This window comes from Nymphalis io, chromosome 30 (genome assembly GCF_905147045.1).
Source record: "Nymphalis io chromosome 30, ilAglIoxx1.1, whole genome shotgun sequence".
Taxonomy (NCBI): domain Eukaryota; kingdom Metazoa; phylum Arthropoda; class Insecta; order Lepidoptera; family Nymphalidae; genus Nymphalis; species Nymphalis io.
Window position 1 is genome coordinate 5,323,211 of NC_065917.1, and position 23,508 is coordinate 5,346,718.

The following is a 23,508-nucleotide window of genomic DNA, read 5'->3' on the forward strand; positions in this document are numbered from 1 at the left end:
TGAGAAAATATAAACAATAAGCACTATTTATTAATTGCGCCGGAAGCTGACAAGCAGAAGGCGCCATTAATAAATAGAATAATATATAATAAAATGTTCCAAGTATAAACAAATATGAATCAACTATTTATTTGATTATGAAATTACTAATTAAATTGTTAAACAGAAGTTTTAATCTATACTTATAAATAATCATCAAGATGTACCCGAACTAGCCGTATATGTAGGACCGGAAGTATTAATTGATAACAATTGCCAATGCGCCACCAACTTTGGGAACTAAGATGTTATGTCCCTTGTGCCTGTAATTACACTGGCTCATTCACCCTTCAAACCGGAATACAACAATAGCAAGTACTGCTGTTTTGCGGTAATATATCTGTTGAGTGGGTGGTACCTACCCAGACGTGCTTGCACAAAGTTTGCATAAAATGAGGTGAGTAATGAGTACCATAATATCCTAAGTGCCCGTCCGCCTAACGATTTAATATGTAAACAGGCTTAGTTTGATAATAATACAGAGTCATCAAGTTGAAATTCATTTTTTATTTAATTCTTTGTTTAAAATGAGTATATAGATGCCATTGGCATACTTCAAGGCCTTGACCTCCTTTCATGGACATCCTTTCCATGTTTAGACCCTTTAACGCATTTTATGCGAGATAATATTTTCGATATCGTATCTCCATACGAATTACTTTTAATAAGGCCAGTAGGGCTATTCCGTAAGAACAAATTCGAGATATTACATCAATCAGTCGTGTAATGGCAGAGAGTATATGCGACATTGACCGTAATAATAATAAAAAAGAATACATGCATCAAAATTGTATAATTTGTATATCACCATAAATCGGTTGTCGACATTTCACGGGTGAGTAATGAAGTCTTAAAGACAAGCACTGCAGTTCTGTAGTTGGATTGGGATATTACACCCTAACAAAGATACTCCTTCAACGCAGATAGCGTTTTACGCGTTGGCGTATTTTTATGTTTTTTAAAATATATATACATTCGTGTAGGCAAAGGTATTGCAATTTTTTTAAACGAAAACAAAACGTCCTAAATGCAAGTTTGTATAATTCAAGCAAAATAATAAATACGATTTTATTTCGGTTGAGACATGATATAAACGAACAATATGACATAACAAAAGAATTTGAAAATGATATTTTTTTCTTAAAAGTAATACAAAGTCTTTTCATGTTAATAATATAAAAATGTTGTAACAGCCTGTGAATGTCCCACAGCTGGCCCTCCTTCCCTCTTTTTTTTTTGAGAATAAGGTTTCGAGTTTATTCCACCACGCTCCCCCAATGCGGGTTAGTGGAATACACATGTGGCAAAATTGCAGTGAAATTAGACACATGCAGGTTTCTTCACGATGTTTTCCTTCACCGTCAATCACGAGATGAATTATAATCACAAATTAAGCACATGAAAATTTAGTGGTGCTTACCTGGGCACCTTGAACCTACGACATCGGTTAATTTCGTTTTTACCACTGTTTTTACGCACACATACTCACGCTCACATAAGCATGGACATCATATTTGTTCCATTTTATATTTTTTATTTCTTACTTCTCACTTTATACACTTATTTTTGTTTTTTGTTTATATAAGCGGGAGTGGAGGCCTGGTGTCTTGTAGAACAGTTTATCTATATTGCAAGCACCAGTTTTCACATTATTTAGCTGATATTTAAATGTTATATGTTAATTTGTAAACTTTTTGTGAAGAAATAAATAAAACTATTATTATTCTTACTGTTTTTTGTATTATACCTAGATAGGCGGCCACCACTCATAGATATAGACATTTTAGGAATATTAACCATCCTTTACATCGCCAATTCGCCACCAACCGTGGGAACCAAGATTTGTGCAGTTACACTGGTTCACTCACCTTTCAAACTGCAACACAATACTTTGTACTGCTGTTTTGTGGTACAATATCTTACGAGTGGGTGGTACAGTCAGCTTCATATTGCAACAGAAAACAAAATCAAATACATAGAAACATCTAAGCCAAGTGATCAATAAAATTAATACAACCAAAATTGTTAAATTATTTAAACATCCATTTTGCTCGAATATATCGGAGCGCAAACATCGTCAAATATATGAGTTCATTCAAACCGTCATTAAAATAGTAACAATCAAAGCGCTAGTGGTTTCTGAGCGTCCAAAGTATTTAAATATATGATACACATTATGAAAACAAATATCACAATATTTATGGACTTTTTTTGTGCCTGTAATTACACTGGTTATTAATGACTATTGCAATACTTTTGACAGCAGAAATGGAAATTTATAATAAGACGAAGGAGATAGGATTCATGGATATTTGCTATCCCTTTCGTTTGGAGCACGACGTGACGTCATAGGCATATCATTTGTTTTATGTCCATGATTCTATAAAATCTATCGAAAATTATGAATTTTAAAAAAGTAAATGTCAAAGACAATTCTTGTTAATTATGATGTTATTACTTTAATGCGAAGTTCTTATAATTCAAATATAATAATATTTCATTTTTATCTTAAATAATACTTATTTTAATGCTCATCAATAAGAATACATTTCGCATTAATGATGAATCGAAACACAAAATTATTCATTTGACTCAAAAGTTGTCTGCAAATGTGATTAACCACTTTAAATGTTTCTATACATTTGGTAACGTCTGTAACTTTATATATTTTACCCACTCATCAGATATTCTATCGCAAAACAGCAGTACTTGTTATTGTTTTCCGGTTTGAAGGGTAAGTGAGCCAGTGTAATTACAGGCACAAGGGACATAACATCTTAGTTCCCAAGGTTGGTGGCGCATTAGTGATGTAAGCGATGGTTAACATTTCTTACAATGCCAGTACAGTCAACTTTAACAGCTATGCCAACTTGGGGGTTTTCCCCCCCAAATTTGGGGGAATGAAGATGGTCTATTATTCGGTTTTTTTTTCCTTATAAAAACGTACGCAACCAACAAACTTACTTTACTGGTGGTAGGGCTTTGTGCAAGCTCGTCTGGGTAGGTACCACCCACTCATCAGATATTCTACCGCAAAACAGCAGTACTTGGTATTGTTATGTTCCGGTTTGAAGGGTGAGTGAGCCGGTGTAATTACAGGCACAAGGGACATAACATCTTAGTTCCCAAGGTTGGTGGCGCATTGGCTGTAAGCGATGGTTGACATTTCTTACAATGCTAATGTCTAAGGGCGTTTGGTGACCACTTACCATCAGGTGGCCCATATGCTCGTCCACCTTCCTATTCTATAAAAAAAAAAAAAAACTAATATAAACTCCAAGCGTGGCTATATCTGAAATATCAAAAAACTATAATATATTGAGATTGAAATAATAGCTCAACGGTCATCGTGCTTGTACAACACGTAGGAGATCCGGGGCTCGATTTCTGGTCACTGAATGAAAAATAAAAATCGTTTAATTTCATTGTTATCATAATTAATATTATTAAGTCATTAATTAATATATGTAAATGTGTAAAATGCACCCGCATAAATACAACAGCTATTTTACACTACTTGAATGTATTTTTAATTTTTACTTGAAATTACCTCTCAAACTCAGTGTACAACAAAATTTTAGGGGAATTTGAAGTTAATCCTAGGGGGAATATTCTGTAGGAATTGGCATCACTGACAATTAATTGACTCTTGTGAAGCCGCTATAAGACGGCGTGATCAAATATGTGTTTTTGAGGAAAGAAAATAAAAATACTTATTTGTTTATAATATTGTACATGTATTGACAGATTTCGCTTATGACCAACCAAAATATTCAATTTTGACATAATCAGTTAACATACAATTTTTTTGAAATCGTATAAAATTAAACATACCTAAACATGAGCTCGAGCACAGTAAAGAAAAAAAAAATTTTTGCAATTTTGTACAATTTCTTACAATCAATTCAATTGCTATTAACATCATCTTAAACATATTCCGATGAATTTAATTAATAACAATAATATTAAATTGTTTTGATATTATTAATAAAAAAAACAAAATGACCGGACCCATGCGTCGTCTAATGTTTTAAAACTAAGATATAACATACAATTACGTAATAATATTATACAATGACGTTTGAAAAAAAAACAATGAATTACGATAATAGATTACAATTTTCAAAACTTAGATATATATTTTTTAATAACTTTCCTAAGATTTTATTAATTTTATAATTATAAAAAAAATATCCATAACATATGTTTACTAAGCGCTGTACTTCAAAAATCGAGTAATTATTAAAATTTACTTTGTATCTTTGAAATTGATTCTAAATCTGATAAATTGTCGTAAAGGCAGTGATTACGTTCAACAGACTATATAATTTTTTTTTTTAATTATAAATTGCAATCGACACTAACGCTGTCTTTATTTATTAAATTTCAACAAAACTATGACCAATTCTATTAAATACACTTTTATATCCTATAATTGTAAACGATAAATTCAATATTATAATAAAATGTAATAGCTATAGCAAGTCAACAAAACTCACCAAATGGTACGATATTTCTACCAAAATGGTATATTTTTGAGAATCTTGCAACATCCAAATATTATGCCGAAAATAATATGAACTGTGCAATCCGTCAATACTTTTTTTTTTTAAATAGTTGGAAATTTTTATGGTTTGAGGAAATTTCATAATTTATTTCTGTCAAGTTGACATTTGGGAATATTGGCGCCAAAATTATTGACTTCCCTTTACAAATTGGCTCCAGATTATATTTAAATTTTGACATACTATTAAATTATTTGTGTATAACTGTATTAGTGTACGACAAAAATAAATATAAAAAATTTAAAAAACAAATGCTCGAATACTGTAAAGATCGTTTGAAAGTTATTCTTAACTTTGTTTTTTATTATATTTTATCGTCCAACGTGACATTGGCTATATTTTTCGGCCTAACTTAAATTTAATAACCAAAAAAATAAATGAAATGTTGACTATTGGAGACTGGAGTGCACATTTCATATCTACGTCTATATTTTAAAATCTACAAAAACTCTATTCTATATAAACTTAGTGCTAAAATAACTGAATACCCATAACACTCAACACGTGCTTTTTTTTATTATACATTTTTTCGACGTTCACAAAAATGTACATTTTTTTTTATTTATAATTATCTATGCTCTATACGATTAGTGGACAGCCTTAATTGGAGGCTCTTTTTGTTATATTTAATTATAATAATATGGCGCGGATTTTTGCAGTAACATTCCATAAACATCTCTATACACAGAATATTGTAAAAACATACACATCTTCAAAAAATAGAGTGATATTTCTACTTGTATTGTATTTATTAATGATTTTAAATTATTATGCGTATTCAAGACCAAATATAAAACTTATGAGCCAAAACTTATTTTCAATTTATTCAAACAAATTGTAACATTAAAAATTTTGACATTTAATCAGTAATAGCAATTATAATTTTCCATAATACGACTTTCACTAATTTCACTTTCTTTCTATGGATATATCCTAGACTCGTATAATATCCAACTATCCTAAATTATTCAACCTCCGAATTCTGAAAAACCAATCACCGTAGCATGTTGGTCATTCTAAGTAATAAATTTAAATGATTATTCGATTTATTCTCTAAGATAAAATGAAGATTAACTATAAAAATCAGATCAACCAGTAATAATTGACGATAAGGTTATGTTATTACGTTTAATTTTGATGTAGTTTGTACCTTTTGGAAAGTGCAATTATTGGTGTATTTAATGGTGTATTGTGTTATTAAAATGTTATACAAATAACATTAATAAACTTTTACAACCTATGGGAGACCTGCTAAGAGGCCATTGTCAAGCAACCTTTAGGTATTTAGTTATTAACTAATTCATTGATGGAACAAGTTCAATATAACTAAACATAATGAATGAAATTAATGAAAAATGACGAATGGCTGGTAAAAATTCATTGTTGAAAGTTTTTAAATAATAATAGTAAAATTTATAGTGATATTAGTTTATTCAAAGAGATTTGTAGAGTTCTGAAGATGTATATTTGAAATTATTATGCTTTTTAATTATGCATGAACTTTGTTTGTCTATCTGTACAACAAAAACCCGCACCACTAACCTAAACAATTTTTTTTTTTAATTATAATCTTGTACAATTATATTATGATTTTTACACTATATATTTTTTTTTATTTCCTCGTTTTAAGAAAAAAATGCAATTAACGGGAAATATCACAATATATAAAAACAGAACTATATACATACAAAACTGGCGGTGTTGCTCGTTGATAATAAAGTTTAGAACCTTGTTGACATTGTACATCAGGGTTGCCAGTGCAAAAATAATTTGTTTTTTTTTTATTACTTTTTGTACACTTTCAATTTTATTATTACTTTGTGGAGTTCTTTCTTTGTACAACTGGTTTCTCTACTTTTACTTTGTCTTTTAATTGTGGTTTCTTTTCCTGCTTCTCTGTTGGCTTTACAAGTTTATCGGTTTTCGTAGGTTGCGGAGTCTTTTCCACAATCGGCGGTGTTGTTGCTTTCTTGGGCTTATTCGCTTTCGCCGCGGCAGCGTAATTAATGGGTTTGATTCCTGTTTGTGACTCCTCTGTCGGTGGTGGTGTTGATTGCTGAAAAGAATGTGTTTATTTAGTTTTACTAATTCCATAAAAAGGTGTTTTTAATGAATTATCAACTCCAATAATATGAGCGACGACACGATACGACCGATCAGAGTTCAAGCGCAGGACCAATATTCACGTTTCCTTCACTATCACTATTCCTATCTTAAGAGAAAATAATCAATATTTGTTATCAATAATGTATATTGTTGTAACCTCTGAAAGTCATATTTGTTGTATATTGTATCAATAATGTTTTATCATGGGACGTCAGGATCTGCAGCCTACAGGCTAGTCATTAAAGCAACATAAAAGTCAAGTTTGTGTGTGATAAGGAGATGAAAATTGCTTGATTTTTGCATATTTTGTTTCTAAAGTTATATAAAACTTTCATTTGATATATAAATGAAATATACATGGTGCGATTATTTCTTATTTCTATTTTAAATGTCCAATATCATAAGTTTATAAATATATTACGAAAATAGGCTGTGACAGACACACAGAAACAAGAATGAGACTTTAAAGACATTAAATATATTGTAAATTTGAAACATTGTATTCAACTCACTTTGACAACGTCGGCGCCGGGCACATCTTCCTCCTTCACTTCACTTTTAACAACTTTTACTTCCTTCTTCTTTGAAGTCACTTTACTGTCAGTTTTCACCGGGACCGGTTTTGTCTTTTTAACGTTTTCGGTTTCATTTTTTATAACTTTCTTAACATCCGGCTTAGATTTCGTTTCCTTCTTACTATCTTTTAGCTTCTTGTCTATCGGCTGTACGTCTGCAGCGCTCACTTCCGGCGGCTCCGTCGGGACTGGGATGGGTTCTATAATTAATACAATTTTTATAATTACTATTAGTACCTTTAGCTGAATTTATACAAATCAATTTTTAGTTTGCATATAGGCGGACTAGCAAATGGGCCGTTTGATGGTAGGAGGTCACCACCAATCACTCTGACTATGTACTATATTAACAAATACAAGTGATAATAAATATGCCTTACAATGTAAATGAATCACCAACCAATAACTTTGGTTACACTCACACAGTAATAGTGAATAGTATTATGTGAGTTTATATAAGTATTCGAACATAGCATAGCACACTTCGAAATTGTCGTGTTAATTTTTTATTAACTTCGAGATAAACATAATCCGTCCATTGTATCACATGGACTATTACTTTGACTATGATTTTAACCTCTGAAAGTCATATTTGTAATTAATTACTTGGAATTATTTTACTAACCTGCTGTTTTACTTTCTTCCAGAGTTGGTTTGCTGTCAACTTCATCCGGCTGCTGGGGTTTCTCCTGCGGAACGGAGACTGTTTCTTTTGCGCTTTCCACTTCTGTTTTTGTCTCTGTAGTATCTTGTGCTTCTTCAAATTTTAAAGCAAAATATTAATATTCATTGTTATATGAGGAACATCATTTTTATGGCAAATTTTGGCCACGGCTGTCTTTGTTCAGAATTGGGGTTTTCCAAACAAAGCACCCTGCAGATATTATAGTGCAACAAACACAGGAGGGCAAACCAGAATGGGGTGATAAAATGTGCAGTTCCACCCTCCTTACGTGCCAACTAAAACAAAGGATTTCATTTTTGGCAAGAAATAAAGTCCCAAATCAGCCTAAAAAAATTATCATGTTTTTCTGTCAAAAAATTGCCAGTTACTTTTATTTAGTTTAAAGTGAGTCGTAAGGACTTTCATTAAAATTAAGTCAAAGTGGTTTTTTTTATATTAGTTATACTGTTTACCTGGAGAGGATCTGGCTCTGATGGGAATAAATTCAGCAGCAAGCGGGTTCAACTTAGATCTCGAAACTGTTTCTTCCAATGACAGAGATGATATGCCGTTACTTGTCCTGAAAAAATATTTTTATCTATTAATACATGTTCAACATATGACCATTAGCAATCGAAATCGTTAAGAATCTCGTCATCTAGCCAGTGAGTCCTCAAGGCCCGTAAGGCTTCATGACACTAAGAAATTAAAATCAATGATGATAGGACATATAATATGACCTGCGCAGTTGGCTAGTCTCCCTCGAAATTGGCAGCTTCCACGTCAAAATGGTCAGGAGGACATTGTCATCATCATATATAAGTTTAATTCTTAACAATAAAAGTTTCACTCACATTGGGTAGTGATTGTGTCCGTTTGAAACCGGTCTCTGTCTCTGCTCTCTTTGTTCATCTTCCAGCATTGCTTCTATACACTGTTCCATTAATGCTTCTTCCTCTAATTGCTGCATGACCTGAAAGCAAAATTTAGACATTATAGCATTTTATTTTATGAAAGAAATAGGCAGGCTGGCCACATGATACTAAGTGGTCACCACTGGCAATAATACTTTGTTCAAGGGTCTTACTAATTAACTGTTGTATTCATCATTTTCATGCCTCACAGACTTGTAAGAAAATATAAAAATTACAAACAAACCTGATTATCAAACTCCTCTTCGTTTTCCATCCACATGTAGTCTTCGAAGTCATCCTGAGACTCGATATATGCAGCACCGGGGTAAGCTGCTCCTGCCATTACGTATCCTAAAATTCATAGACAGACATTTAAATAAGATATTTAAGTAGAAAGAAGTGGGCTATATAGATTACATACACCATGGTTTATTTTATGTACGAGGGGACAAACGCGGAAGAGGCTCACTTGATGGAAAGTGAGTATCACCGCCTATGTACGCCTGCAACATCCGAAAGCTTGCAGGTGTGTTGCCGGCCTTTAATCCTATGTATGTAAGCTATATGGTTCAATGTCTATGCACATCCAACCTTGTAAAACACAATAATACAAGTATATATTATGGCTGAGCTTCCACAAGGTTAACAAATTTCTATAAATGAAGGAAACTTGCCTATTTCTATTCGAATAATAATCAATGTAGACAGTTTTCTTACCACCAGGAATGTGTCCTCTCGGTATAGGTACTGAGTACACTGCAGGGCGGTGACCAGCGTCTCCACTACCAACCACACCGCCACCAACACCGTTGTCAATGATTACGCCGTTTGGCTGTGAAAATAAACATGTTCATGAAGGCAATTGTCCACTAGTGGGCTAAAAATATAGTTCAATGAAATAAGTTCCTGCATATTAAGAATAATTTTTTAGTTAAGAATTATGATGAAAAAAATATACTTATTTTGTGATTGTTTTATACTATTGGTAGCTTTGACATATCCTTCTTTTTAATTACTTACTAGTATATATTTAATTTTAGGTTATGCTTCATACGGATACTATATAGTACTAAAATACCAGAAAAATGTAAATGCGAACAATGACATAGATAAAAACTAGTTACTTTATAGAAATAAAATTAACAGATTAAAAATGTCTCCATTTTCTTAGAATTACATTTAAAGGTTATCCAACATGCTACTCCAATGCACACGCAGTTTCCCATCACTGCCGAGACGGATATAAACACAAATTAAACACAGAAAAAGATAGTGCTTGTTCAAACTTGAATTCAGACTCTTGGGTTAAGTAAACATTTATAGACACTTAAGTAAAAATTAACTTATATTACATTTAGTATTTGTAATGACGATACGCTGTTAAAAAAAACCTACCTGCCACTGTATATTGTCCTCACTGCCATAATAAGCGCCAGCGTTAGCTGATGTCTCTGGAATTTTCATGCTTGCAGCACTAACTTATAAGTTAAAAAGTTGCTACTTCCTTATATCTCTAAACATCTAACAGCAAATAATAAAAACAAAATACTGCTTTCGTTAATTTAATTCTAATTATTATTTTTATCTTAAGGCACTGTCGTCATAAGTTTCAATCCACTTGTGGTTTTATCTTTCTTCATATCTGACATTCATTGACTGTAAAGAGAAATATTCAAAATTAATTTTATTTTCTCATATATAAAGGGATGTTGGTATATATATTTTTTTTATTTTTTTAGGGTAGGTCGACTGGCAAATATGTCTATCGCTAAAAATTCACCACTGTCCAGACATTGGTGTGGTAAGAAATATTAACCATCCCTTATATTGACAGTATGCCCCCAACATCAGTAACTAAGATATGTCCCTTATATTAGAGATACAATTTGCCAGTTTTGCTGGTACTTTATGTATTTTTAAATTACCATTTCCCAGGTAAAGCCGTTGGTCCTGCACTTGAACTCTTTTCAGTAGTGTAGGATTGCCATCCAATCGGATTATGAGAGCTAGGAATTTGATTCAATTGAAGTAGGATTTTTTATATTTTTTGCGCACACACATGTGCACTATAATATCTCCTGCGCAGTTGGCTAATCTCTCTTGAGATTGGCCGCCGTGGCAGAAATAAGTCTGGAGAACATTAATATTTTTATATTAATGTTCCAAATTAAGTTTAATGTATATATTATTAATGGAAACTTTTGGTTTGGGGTGATTGCTTCATTCACAAGATGCATTATTATCTAAAAGGTCATTACTTTTATAATGTTCTTTATCACAAAAAGTCCTTAACAATATTCTTGAAGTGGTATAAAATCTGTGCATTGTACCGCAAAATAAATATATAAGGATAAATATTTAGTTTTAAATGAAATATTATATTGTCCTCAATAACCTCATTTAACAGTAACTAAATATAAAGTTGACTGTTTCATGAATTTTATAACTTATTTTCAACAATAGAAAAAATAACATTTTATTAAATCAAACATTGTTTTTGTGCACTTAAAAATATACATGTTTAAATTAAAATGATTCCAGGGTAGTGTAAAACTCAATAACCAATTTCATTTCATCATTATGTTGATGTATTTTTTTTTTATATATATATTTTGCGGATTCGTTAACTAACATAATATTGTTATATTATAATTAAAAATACTTTTCTACTGTCAAACAAAGAATTTTTAATCAAAATATATCTCAATAACTTTTAAAAGTTTGTACGAATTGTTTACGCAATTGTATAGTTTTATGGATATCATAGAAAAGCAAATAATAACACAGGACGTAGAAAATAATAAAACGCTATACTTAATATAATATTTACATCTAAAGCGCAATGTACGTATTATTGTAAAATTAAAAGAGAGAGTTAAAGGTGAATTTTAGCGCTCAGTCACAATTCTAAAGACGAAAATAGCCTACACAAAAATAATAAATGACCGAGTTTCGATGTCTTGTAGGACTTAGATAGCGCGAACATAGTACAGTTGGCGACTGGCGTGTAATTTATAATCGCTCAATTTGTACGTAAGTGATTTTACCATGAAATTATTTCAAACACGTGTGCATTAACTTGATTGATATAATACTTACACATTATACCGTTTTATTGCTATCTTCGGTTTACTAATTTATATTGTAAAATGTTTCCAGTGTTTTATTGCTGTTTTCGTTGCACAATTACGTATTATTTTAACACTATAACCTAAATAACACTATTTCACTGCGCCAGTCCAATCTCCGATTCGCGTACCTACTTCGTGGCGTTAATGGCGACGGGTGTGAACTTCGTGCAGATTAACTCCACGATAATAAACTAACTTCGCAACTTTGAAAATGCCGGCTATGTTTATTTTAAGCGATTAAATTTGGAATTTGATAAATAAATTACTTAAATGAAAGAATCATACTCTTGTAAATTTAGTAAAGCCAAAATAATGTCAAAATGACTGCCATGCCATGATATTCTACTTTTGACGTAAATTTTTATGAAGAAATTATAGTATTCATTTGTCTTGGAATAAAAATAGGCGGGTACAGTTTGATGAAAATTTATGTAAAACTTAAGGAATTTGGATTATGTATTATATTATATATATAACATATATTAAACAAAATACGGAACATATATTATACCTATTATTTTAGAAGCTATTAAATTCTCACTTGGTCTCGTTTCTGCAAGTCCGTAGCAAAAGCTGCTACCCAAAAGAGTAGGTTTCTTCTCAGCATATATTTGACGAATCAACGGCAATATTTATAATTATTGTGCTCCGTTTAAAGGGGCAAGTAAGCAAATACCATACACAAAGGACATAACAACTGAGTATGATAGTTGATATTTTTAAAGTGCCAACTGCCAATGCCTATAGCGATGGTGACTACTTATCATCAGGTCGGCTACATTTTTTTATAAAATTTAATCTTCTAATTACATATATTCTTTTTGATTACTTTTTTTTTTTATATAGAATAGGAAGGCGGACGAGCATATGGGCCACCTGATGGTAAGTGGTCACCAACGCTCTTAGACATTAGCATTGTAAGAAATGTCAACCATCGCTTACATATCCAATGCGCCACCAACCTTGGGAACTAAGATTTTATGTCCCTTGTGCCTGTAATTACACTGGCTCACTCACCCTTCAAACCGGAACACAACAATATCAAGTATTGCTGTTTTGCGGTAGAATATCTGATGAGTGGGTGGTACCTACCCAGACGAGCTTGCACAAAGCCCTACCACCAGTACTTTCGTTATACTGTAATTGTGGTTGATGATTACACATTGTAACCAAAATCGTTAATCATTAATCTGGTTACATTTTTTCAAGTCTATATATAATTATCGAAATTATTTTAGTTTCAAATAAATAAAAAAGAAATATAGTACCTTATATATATGGTTATAATATTGCTTATTTACGGAATAAAATTAAAACATTTAATGTTATTATAGTGTATAACAAGTCTTATATTATGAAAAATTTACGTGAATTCTTTGTTTTAGTAAACATAGCTTACTTAATCTTCATAACTACTATTCACTATCGACTTAGCTTAATAAAAAATAATACCTACTGTTTTATTTATTTTTGTAATGTACCTATTTTCTTTCTGTACTTTAACTTTAGCTATATTTAAATATGCGTTGTTGTGTTCAAATATTTTTTATTTAATTGTAATATTTTTAAGATATCTACTGTAGAATAACATAATTTTCACTCATCATCATTAAACAATTCAAATTTTGAAACCGAATAATCTCATATGTGACATCTATTTTATACGTGACACTGGCAGAACATTTTGCGCTCAAATAGCGTAAATATACGCTAGAAAAGGGGAAAAAAATATGCGTCAAGCTACCATATGTCAATGAACTGTCAAAAAAAAATCTTTATTTGTACTGCTGCTTTTATTTAGGCGCTTAAATTTATCTAAATAGAAAAATATGTGAATTAAGCAATATAAAATCTTATTTGTTTTTGGATTCAATAAGATAAATGTTAAATTACATGTATGCTTGCAATATTGGTTGTGTTTTAGAACTTAACTACAGTGAAAAGTCTTTAATTATTCATTAATATGGGGACATAGCTCGTGTAAAGAAAGTAAGTCTTTTTTTTTAAATGTTATTATTATTGTTCATTTTTTGTTCTTTGCATTACTCCAGTACTTCGCTTATCTATGTTTCAATATGTTCGTAATCGAGACTAGAGCCACAATCGTTTTTATTCATTGTTAAGCAAATATAAGTCATTAATTCTATAATCGCTCCATGTAATTACGAAAATTTGATGTCAATGATATGTAGATAAGTATATAAATCGTTATTTGAATGTTATCTGTATTCATATACAATATAATAAAGAGCAAATTCATCAAGAGTGCGAATTTTTTTAATTAAAATTTTAAATGTAATAAAAATAAGGGCACATTTTGAATTATCATATTACTGAATCAAATTAAATGTAAAGTCCTGTTCGGAATTCTACTGAGAAGAACTGGCAAGAAACTCGTACATTACTCTTTCTCATCCTTGTTAATAACAGAGTAAATCAGATACAATTAAAATTATGCATAAACACATGAAAAAAAAGCCGAGATGGCCTAGTGGTTAGAACGAAAAATCTTAACCGATGAATGTGGGTTCAAATCTGGGCAAGCACCACTGAATTTTCATGTACTTAATTTGTGTTTATAATTCATTTCTTGCTCGACGGTGAAGGATAACATTGTGAGAAAATCTGCCTGTATCTAATTTAATTGAAATTCTGCCACATGTGTATTACCAACCCGCATTGGAGCAGTGTGGTGGAATAAGCTCCTAACCTTCTCCTCAAAAAGGAGAGGAGGCCTTAGCCCAGCTGTGGGACATTAACAGGCTGTTACTGTATTGTACATGAAATAAAAGTTCAGTGGTGCTAGCCTGGATTTGATGATGTCAATATCAGTTAAAATTGACATGTGCTAACCACTTGGAGAACTCTACCGTGTACTTAAAAAAAATAAAAAGAAAAAATATAGAATATATATAAGGCTAGAAGACAAATAAAATATATGTTTTGGTTTTATATATTTAATTAAAAATGGACTTGATTAACCAATTTTAATGAAATAAAAACTAAAACGGTGCCTCGGTTTTTCCCTATAATATAACGAGCTAATTATTTACATTTGTGATTCTTTCCAAAGATTATCAAAGACAGATTGCCAAAAATTTTGATTTTGGTAACTTGCCAATTGCCATAACTTAAAAATGTCATTACAGAGGTACTTCAATATGATACCTATATTTTCTACTTACATACATACATCATCAATCCTTCGTTGTCCACTGCTGGACATAGGCCTCTCCAATGGCACGAGCTTGATCTTTCCTACTCGAACTTTTCTACTTACATTTCCCTTTTTTAAACTGCAAATAATTTCCAAGTGGCTATATCATCTTTAGATATTTAATTAAAGCTATATAGCTGTGAACCAATCCCTTTAAATGAATAACAAATACTGTTAAAAGTTCAAAGAAAGAGTTAACCGAGTATTTTCTTTAACTTGCTTTGGGCAATATCTGTGAAGGTGTAATTGGATTTTAACTAACTTTCTTATCAGTTAGAGAATTAATATATTAATATTTTGATTATAACTCAGGATTGGCCAACGATGCAAGTAAACGAAAAAAATTGGTATATTTTTTTTTTTTTATAAATAATACAGATTATATAATTTTGTTTCAGCAAAATGTCACAGAGCCACACAGACTATGTCTGCGATTACTGCGCCCGTTCGTTCACTAGAAAATACAATCTTCAAACTCACATTGAAAACTGTCACCTCAATTCGTCATGCTACTGTGATATATGCAATCAAAGATTTGGCAGCCCCGCTGGACTGCAGCTCCATTTGTCGAGAGGCCATAACAGGTTCGGCCAGGGTTTGCCAGAGTGTGATATATGCGGTAGAATATTCACGAGAAAGCAAAATATCACGTCACACATGATAACAGTCCATCTGCAAGGGGGCAGACAGGACATCCGTTGCAAAATATGCAACAAGACATTCACGACTGATCGTAATTTGAAAAGACATGTTAATCAATTACACAACCCGGATATCGAGTACCCCACATGCGATAACTGCCATAAAGTTTTTAAAGGTAAGCACTCGTTAATAGCCCACATACAATCCGCGCATAGTTCCGTCTTTAAAGGTCTCATTAAATGTAACCTGTGCGGTAAAGTGTACACGAACAATCGAAATCTGAAAAGGCACGTCGAAATGAATCATGGGGAAAGGGGCGAGTACAAATGCGACATATGCCCAAAGGTGTACACGTCTAATCAGAGCTTACGACGTCACGCACGGACTCACACCGCCTACAATTATTCGCAGTTTAACTGTGAGCATTGTTCAAAGACATTCATTGGCAAGGACAGTCTTGAAAATCATGTACTGTTCTGCCATAGACAAGAAAATTCAAGTTCCAATGAATACGATGCAGCTGGTTCTAGTCGTATCTATGAATGTGAATTTTGTAACAATGGCTTTGAATACGAGTCCAGATTGAGGTATCATATTAAGTCTGAGCATTCGTTCCAAGAGTTCTATAGCTATTGCAAGAAAACGCTCTTAAAAGCGACTTGGAGCTCAGAGAAGCCAAGGAAACAGAATCTATTGTTCTACAATTGCGAATATTGTATAAACGCATTTTCGACTGTTTACGATTTAAAGGATCACATGCGTTCCCATCATGATAGGGAATACAATCTCTCTACGTGTAACGTCTGCTTCAGCAAGTTTTTCAGCAAAGAAACATTGACAGATCATAAGAAAATCTGTTTCCCGCCCGATAATGTAAACTCGTGCAGCCATTGCGACAAATTGTTCACGGATATATCGAGTTTGAAATTTCATACGAGAATTTTTCATCCACAAGCTCAAGTCGCAGATTCGAACATATCCTCTACGAACATGGACGACTCGTCCGAAGCGTCCTTCAAATGTATACACTGTGATCGTATATATTACAGTGAAAGGTCTCTGAAACATCACGTTAAATTAAAACACACGACCGAACAAGCTGTCGAATGTCAATCGTGTGGAAAAATATGCAACAATAAGTACTATTTGGCGTCTCACATGAAAATCGTTCACAATAATGATGCGTGGTCGAAATGCGATTATTGTGATAAACAGTTTAAATCAAAGAGAAATATACGACGGCATATCGAGTACACCCATTTAGGGATGCAGAGATATAAGTGTATTGAATGTGAAACGCTTTTTAAGGAGAAGCGAAGTCTCAGGAAGCATGTTAGAACGAAACATCCAGACTCCACGGCATTTCCTCAATGTCATATATGCCAAAAACGTTTCGAATCAGCGAAATCCTGTAAAATTCACCTGAAATTACTGCATTCTTTCAATATGAATACGCATCCGTGTGATCTTTGTTCAGTTTCGTTCACGTCGATCGAAGCCCTGAATATACATCTGTCGACGAAACATTTGGCTGAGGACGAGATTTATAAATGCGAAGAGTGCAACATGGTTTTCAAAGGTCAGGAGAGGTTTGACCATCACAATGAGAGCTACCACATCAATGTGCCGACGTCACAGCAAAAGCCGCTGCCACGATGCATAATATGCATGAAAGATTTTAGTACCAGAAAAACTTTGAAACGGCACATAAAGAAATTCCACTGCGAGTTTAATGTCGACGAACTAGCGACTTATGGTTCTAGAAATCGTACTTTTAACGTCGATTGCGGTGAATGCTTAAAGAACTTCAACGATGATTTTTACTTCAGTGTTTATCAAAAGCTAAAACATCTTCGTGATTCCGTAATATTTAAATGTGAAACTTGTGTCACGTCCTACTCAAGCTTAGAGTACGCTATACAAAGATACAAGCAGACATTCGATATATCCAAGAGTAAATTGTATTTGAGCGAGCTATGTACGACTGAAATGAGTGACGCCGATGATTTTGAGTATAACGAAATAATGGAACCGGAGAGTACAACGAGTGACATCAAAATAGAACCCGTAGACGAAATGAATTCCGAGTGTGTCATTAAGTTGGAACCAATGACGCCATAATATTATGAATAAGATGATAATAATGTCATCTTGATCGATTTCGTACACGCCGGCCAATCTGAAGAGAAATCAGCCAACTAGGCAAAGTAAATAACATTTTTATACTCAAATCAAGTGCCATGACATAACGCATAAAGTATCATTGTGTAGTTTGTGCCCTTCCTTGTCGTTCGATTTCACCGGTAAAGTGTAAAAGAAAACAGAGTTATTTTCGCTTTTATAATATTAGTATGGTGTATTCGTGTGTGTGCTTGCTACTGCATTTGAAGCGAGTTCCGTTCCGTTCTGAAATTTTACACTTTTGACTTGTGACAAAATATCTGGAATATAAAAGTCAATATTTCTTAATCGGCCGGTTTCGATATTCGAAGTCGAAATCTCAGAGATTTTCAACCGAAAAAGCTCGTGGCTACGAGTGTGCCTTTTCGACTTATTCGATTGTGTTGACATTAACTGCGGTTTGCATGGAATGGAAACAGCGCTGTCTAGTGACGATAATCGGAAGTAAAAAAAATAGCACTAAGCACATCGATCTATGAGGCGAACCAATGGAGAAAGTTTGCGTTAAGATTTTTGCTATATATAATTTTTGAGCAATTTAACTGGATTAAAATAATAGTTATTATCACTCACTCATTCATTGCTCTGTGAAATGCAGACAATTCAATTATGATGATAAACCAATTCTATGCGTGTATTCTTGAAATATTATGATTATAACGATCAATGTCGAATCACTTTCTGAAGTTTCTCACCCGTTTCCAGTGAATTACGAGTTCCTTCATACAGAATAAGTTTACTGCATTTCACAAACTGGATGTAACAAAAGGTTACAAAAACAAATATATATTATTAATGTTATCATAGATTATAACAATGTGTATTAATCAAATAATTAAGACTGATTGTATATTAAGGAATGTATTAACTGTATAACGTTTTTTATGATACTTTATTATATATCTTTCTTCAGTATTTTATGTGTTTTTATTTTCTTACGATTAGATTGAATCGAGTTTTTAAGAAAAAAAAAAATTAAGCATTCTGCACCTTTATATAAAAACTTTATAATATTTGAACTATGTCAAATCTCACAGTACAAAGATCTTCTATTTAATATATGTATAGGAAATAAAAAAAGTAAAATAACAGCCTGATAATGTCATACTGCTGGCCTACATCCTCCTCTCTTTGAGGTTTGGAGCCTGTTTGGGATATTGTTTGAGCCCTCACATCTAGAATGATACCAGGTATTATTTTTTCAAATGGCAATCTAGTCGTCTTTGTTAATTTTTGACAATGTATAATAAAGAATAAAATATATACAATTTTATGAATAAAACTTTACATAACATTGCCATAAAATATTAATTAGCATTAAAAGATGTTATGTATTGACTTTGAATTAATTTTTATTATAATGTAGTATATAGTGCAATAAGATATATTTTTTTCATATTTGTAATGAAAAAGTATATATAATTAATATGTCAAACAATATTTTTTGTTTTTAATTTTTTCACCCAGTACCTTCATTCATTAACCTTAGTACAGCAAGAAGTATTAAATATTGTTCATGCCCACAATACGAAATGTTCCTTGTGCCTTTAATATTTAATTAAACTGGCTCGCAGAATACGACAGTAATTAGTTTTGATTAAATATTACATAGATGAGTTACATGGTAAATTAATAAAATGAAATTTTAAAATATAAATCGTTTATTTAAAATTTGGTACTCCTTCTTCTGAATCCTGTTTTATTAAGAGGTAATTTTAATTGGACTATTTTTTTATTACCCGATGTAATAACTGAGGCTCCAGTAACACGAACCTTTAGAGTTGCCGTATTAGGTGTCAATTTTAGAGCCTCGCATAAACCGTCCATTTCAATTTTTAAATTGTTAATTAACAACAAAAATACTATTGCATGACACAGTGACTTGTCCTTAAACGGTGCTGGTCTTGTTCGTTTAGAATGTGACACACTCAGGAAGTTATTTAAAATAATATTATTTAATGTGAGAGACATCGAACAGGCTGCAAATGATTTCTTCGTGATATCTTTCACCATTGTCGTGTATAGATACAGTAAAGAATTTGCATATACTGCTAGTACGATAAGCTTTGGTGATAAAGTTTTCTTAGATATTATTGATTTTATAAGTGGTATCATTTCTGATGTGTAGTCTTTACCCTCTAGCTCTGAGTGAATCTTTTCATATTGTTCGTCAGTTAAAATCTTGTCTACTTCATAGACTTCCTCAGCCTTTTCTGCTGTGCGGTTTATGGGTGGTATGTAGAAATCGTCGTTATTAACATTGTTGTATGAAGATAAATCTAAGTTTTCTTCAGTTATTTCTTGGGTGACATTTTTCATTTGCTCCGTAACAGTTTCAATATTGACTTTTAATTTTTCCTTCTGTTCCATACGTTGTTTCTGCTTCTTCGAACCGAACTTCCTACTGAGTTCTAAATGGCTCGTTTCAAGCTGTAGCTGCGATATGTTTTGATCAAACTTTAGGATTGGTTTGACGTTCACAACACCAGTTTCGATCAAACGCACTTTACCCGTAGTTTTATTGCGTGCTAATATAAAAGTCTTACCCAAGCTTTCGTTTTCTTCATCACCGGCATATACGAGACCGTCTATTTCGGTGGCTAATGTTTTATTATTGGTTTCGGAATTATCAGCCAAAATACATTCTTGGTTTTTAAAGTTATCAGTTGTATAACCATTTTGGAAGTTTAAAATCATGGGATAAACCGTCCCTTTGGGATAAACATCGTCGATAATTATTTCTGTCATTTTAATTTAAATTAAAATAACAATTTTTGTATGCACGTGTAATAATTGTAGGTTACAAAAATATAAACAACATTCATATTTTGACAACGACAGAGACTAAAATTCCAAAGAGAACGTGTGGTTTTTTTTTTATCTATCACAGATATGCAAAGATCTGCAATCATCACCTTGTGTCAAAGAACTTATTCACTGCCTTTTCTAAATTATCCATTAATAAGCTTATATAATTATTTTTAATTAATTAATTTATTTATTGGAAGATAAAAAATCTAAAATTAACAAATGTGATTGTTAACAGCCATTAGAGCCCACAGCGTCCAGGAAGGAAGCAGCGTTCCTATATATAGCTATTCAGTATACATAGTTTACTCATTTATTACTTATATATTCTTACGTACTGTTATTTGTATATAGATAATATGTTACGTGTATATGTGTGAGATGAGTATGTAGTGGTTTTTTTTGTATATGTTTGAGAATGGAGAATGTAAGTGTATGTGTAGAAGTGCGAGTGAATTGTAGGATTTTTTACAACTGGGTTATATCGGAAGTTACCAAGTATCGTAAAGTTACTGATGATACACAGAATGAACCAGACTATATTTTCGCGCAGTTTTCTAACTCATCATAGGTTAGACTATAAAGCCAATCATCTGTGACCCTTTTGCATTCAATAAAATGTTATTAATCTACTTCATCTCTTTATTACTCAAGTAACAACAATCAATCTTTAGCTTAACTCAATATTAGGTTGCCAGGATAACAATATGGTTGATATTTTATAATTCTCCTAATTTATTTTGTTTGAAAAGAATTTAGAAAATAATAATAATTCGATGGCACTCCACGTTTTCACGCTTCCACGCTTCCATTATCGCATTATTAGTCTTATCAAGTTAACAAGTCTATTCTTTGTATATAATAATATTTGTGGGTCAACAATTACCGACGTGTTATTGGAAATTAACAAGCAAATATAAAAAATCAATGGAAGAAAAATAAGCAACTATTTTAATATTTCTTTATATGGGATATAAAACTATTAAAAAAGAGTCGTACTTCATTCATTTGTTTATAATTTCTTGACATATTTAAATAAATTATATTAAATCTTTAAGTTACCTTAATAATTAACTTAGTAACTCAGAATTTGTTTTAAATGTAACTTAATTTTAGTAATTACTTATTGTTTTTTTATATGACACATCATATGTTTTTTAAACGATCTTTTTGAATAATATTTATTACTACAAAATTCACACTGGTATATATTAACTTTTATATGTTTAATATTTATGTGATCGTTTAAATTTCTTTTAAAATTCGTCGTAAATGCGCAAAAGTTGCAATTATAAAGTTTAGTATTCAAATGTACGAGCTCGTGTCTAGAGAGTGAATACTTCTTGTTAAAGCCTTTGTTACATTTTTGACAGGTAAATATTTTTTTCGTTGTGTTATTGTCAAAAGTGTTACCACTTAAAGAAATGTTTTCATCTAAATTCTTGTCAATGTTGCTTGATTCACAGATATTGATAGATTTTTTCGAATAAATATTACCATGTGCATCTTTATTAGATTGCGTTTCTATGAAATAATTACTTTGGTCGTTTTCGTCATATATTCTCATATTATCTGTAGTGAAAAAATAACATAAATCATTATATTTATGGTCTCTCCGTAACGGAACAAAAATAAACCAAAGAGGTGCTTATATTTTACTGCAAAAGTGTTTCTGGGAACTAAAGTTTTAAATTACAATACCATAGACAAAAATACAAATTATTATAATCATTGGGAGCGTATTGTTACTGTCTGTTGTGTGTGTCTGTCTGTGATTTCCTTCATTGTATCACGGAAATAGAATTATAATCGCAAAACCAACTATAATACCAAGTAATACATATATTTATTTATTATAAAGTATTTATAACGCATAAAAACTTACCCACAGTACGGGTGGAGGGTGATACCTTATTATATTTTCTCAATTCAATATCAAGTAGATTAGCGAATTCGCAACCATAGAAAACAAGTAGCTCAGTGTAACGTGGGACTATTTTAATTGTGCTGTAAATTAAAAAAAATATACATCCGATGTCGTTGCACTTTATTTGGGCAGATTACCTTGCGCCATTTTAACAATGTTTGAGATTAAATAAAATATAACGGAATACACTCAAACACACATTCTATTTATATGTGAACAAGCAGGCCGTGCCTATCACCGCATCACGCGAATACCAGTTAGTGGATGTTCATGAAATTTGGTATGACAGTGATAACAGTCAACTGAAAGGGGTCCAATTCTACTAATCTACAACCATTATGATATTATTCCAATCCAACTTTGACTATTCAATATTTATCCGATCGGAACCGAACCGATATGATGTTAACATATACCGTTATGTCAAAACCAAACTTAATTGTTAACTTTTATACCAATAGTAGATAATAAAATAAAATAATTGTTTCGTTCCGATTCCATTGCGATAAAGTGACAAGTTTTTAGTTTTTTTTTTTTTTATAGAGTAGGAAGGTGGACGAGCATATGGGCCACCTGATGGTAAGTGGTCACCAAACGCCCTTAGACATTGGCATTGTAAGAAATGTCAACCATCGCTTATAGCCAATGCGCCACCAACCTTGGGAACTAAGATTTTATGTCCCTTGTGCCTGTAATTACACTGGCTCACTCACCCTTCAAACCGGAACACAACAATATC

At 32.0% G+C, this 23,508-nt stretch overlaps 3 protein-coding genes across 3 annotated transcripts; 1 reads left to right on the forward strand and 2 right to left on the reverse strand.

The window, feature by feature from the left end:
- Positions 1-4,030: 4,030 nt before the first annotated feature.
- LOC126780032 (microtubule-associated protein 1B) lies at positions 4,031-12,237 on the reverse strand. Its single transcript, XM_050504281.1, has 9 exons — positions 11,963-12,237; positions 10,259-10,519; positions 9,581-9,695; positions 9,108-9,214; positions 8,804-8,922; positions 8,423-8,529; positions 7,911-8,042; positions 7,223-7,485; positions 4,031-6,660 (listed from the first exon to the last, which is right to left on the reverse strand). The coding sequence occupies exons 2-9, from the start codon at positions 10,325-10,327 to the stop codon at positions 6,418-6,420; spliced, it is 1,155 nt and encodes a 384-aa protein (XP_050360238.1). The 5' UTR covers positions 10,328-10,519; positions 11,963-12,237; the 3' UTR covers positions 4,031-6,417.
- Positions 12,238-13,877: 1,640 nt separating this feature from the next.
- Positions 13,878-18,850, forward strand: LOC126779911 (zinc finger protein 91-like). Its single transcript, XM_050504095.1, has 2 exons — positions 13,878-13,983; positions 15,610-18,850. Exon 2 carries the CDS (start codon positions 15,614-15,616, stop codon positions 17,972-17,974), a length of 2,361 nt encoding a protein of 786 aa, XP_050360052.1. The 5' UTR covers positions 13,878-13,983; positions 15,610-15,613; the 3' UTR covers positions 17,975-18,850.
- A 775-nt stretch (positions 18,851-19,625) lies between these two features.
- Positions 19,626-20,863, reverse strand: LOC126780044 (DNA-directed RNA polymerase I subunit RPA49-like). The gene has a single exon (XM_050504298.1). The coding sequence runs from the start codon at positions 20,780-20,782 to the stop codon at positions 19,700-19,702; it is 1,083 nt and encodes a 360-aa protein (XP_050360255.1). The 5' UTR covers positions 20,783-20,863; the 3' UTR covers positions 19,626-19,699.
- Between the last annotated feature and the right edge of the window lie 2,645 nt (positions 20,864-23,508).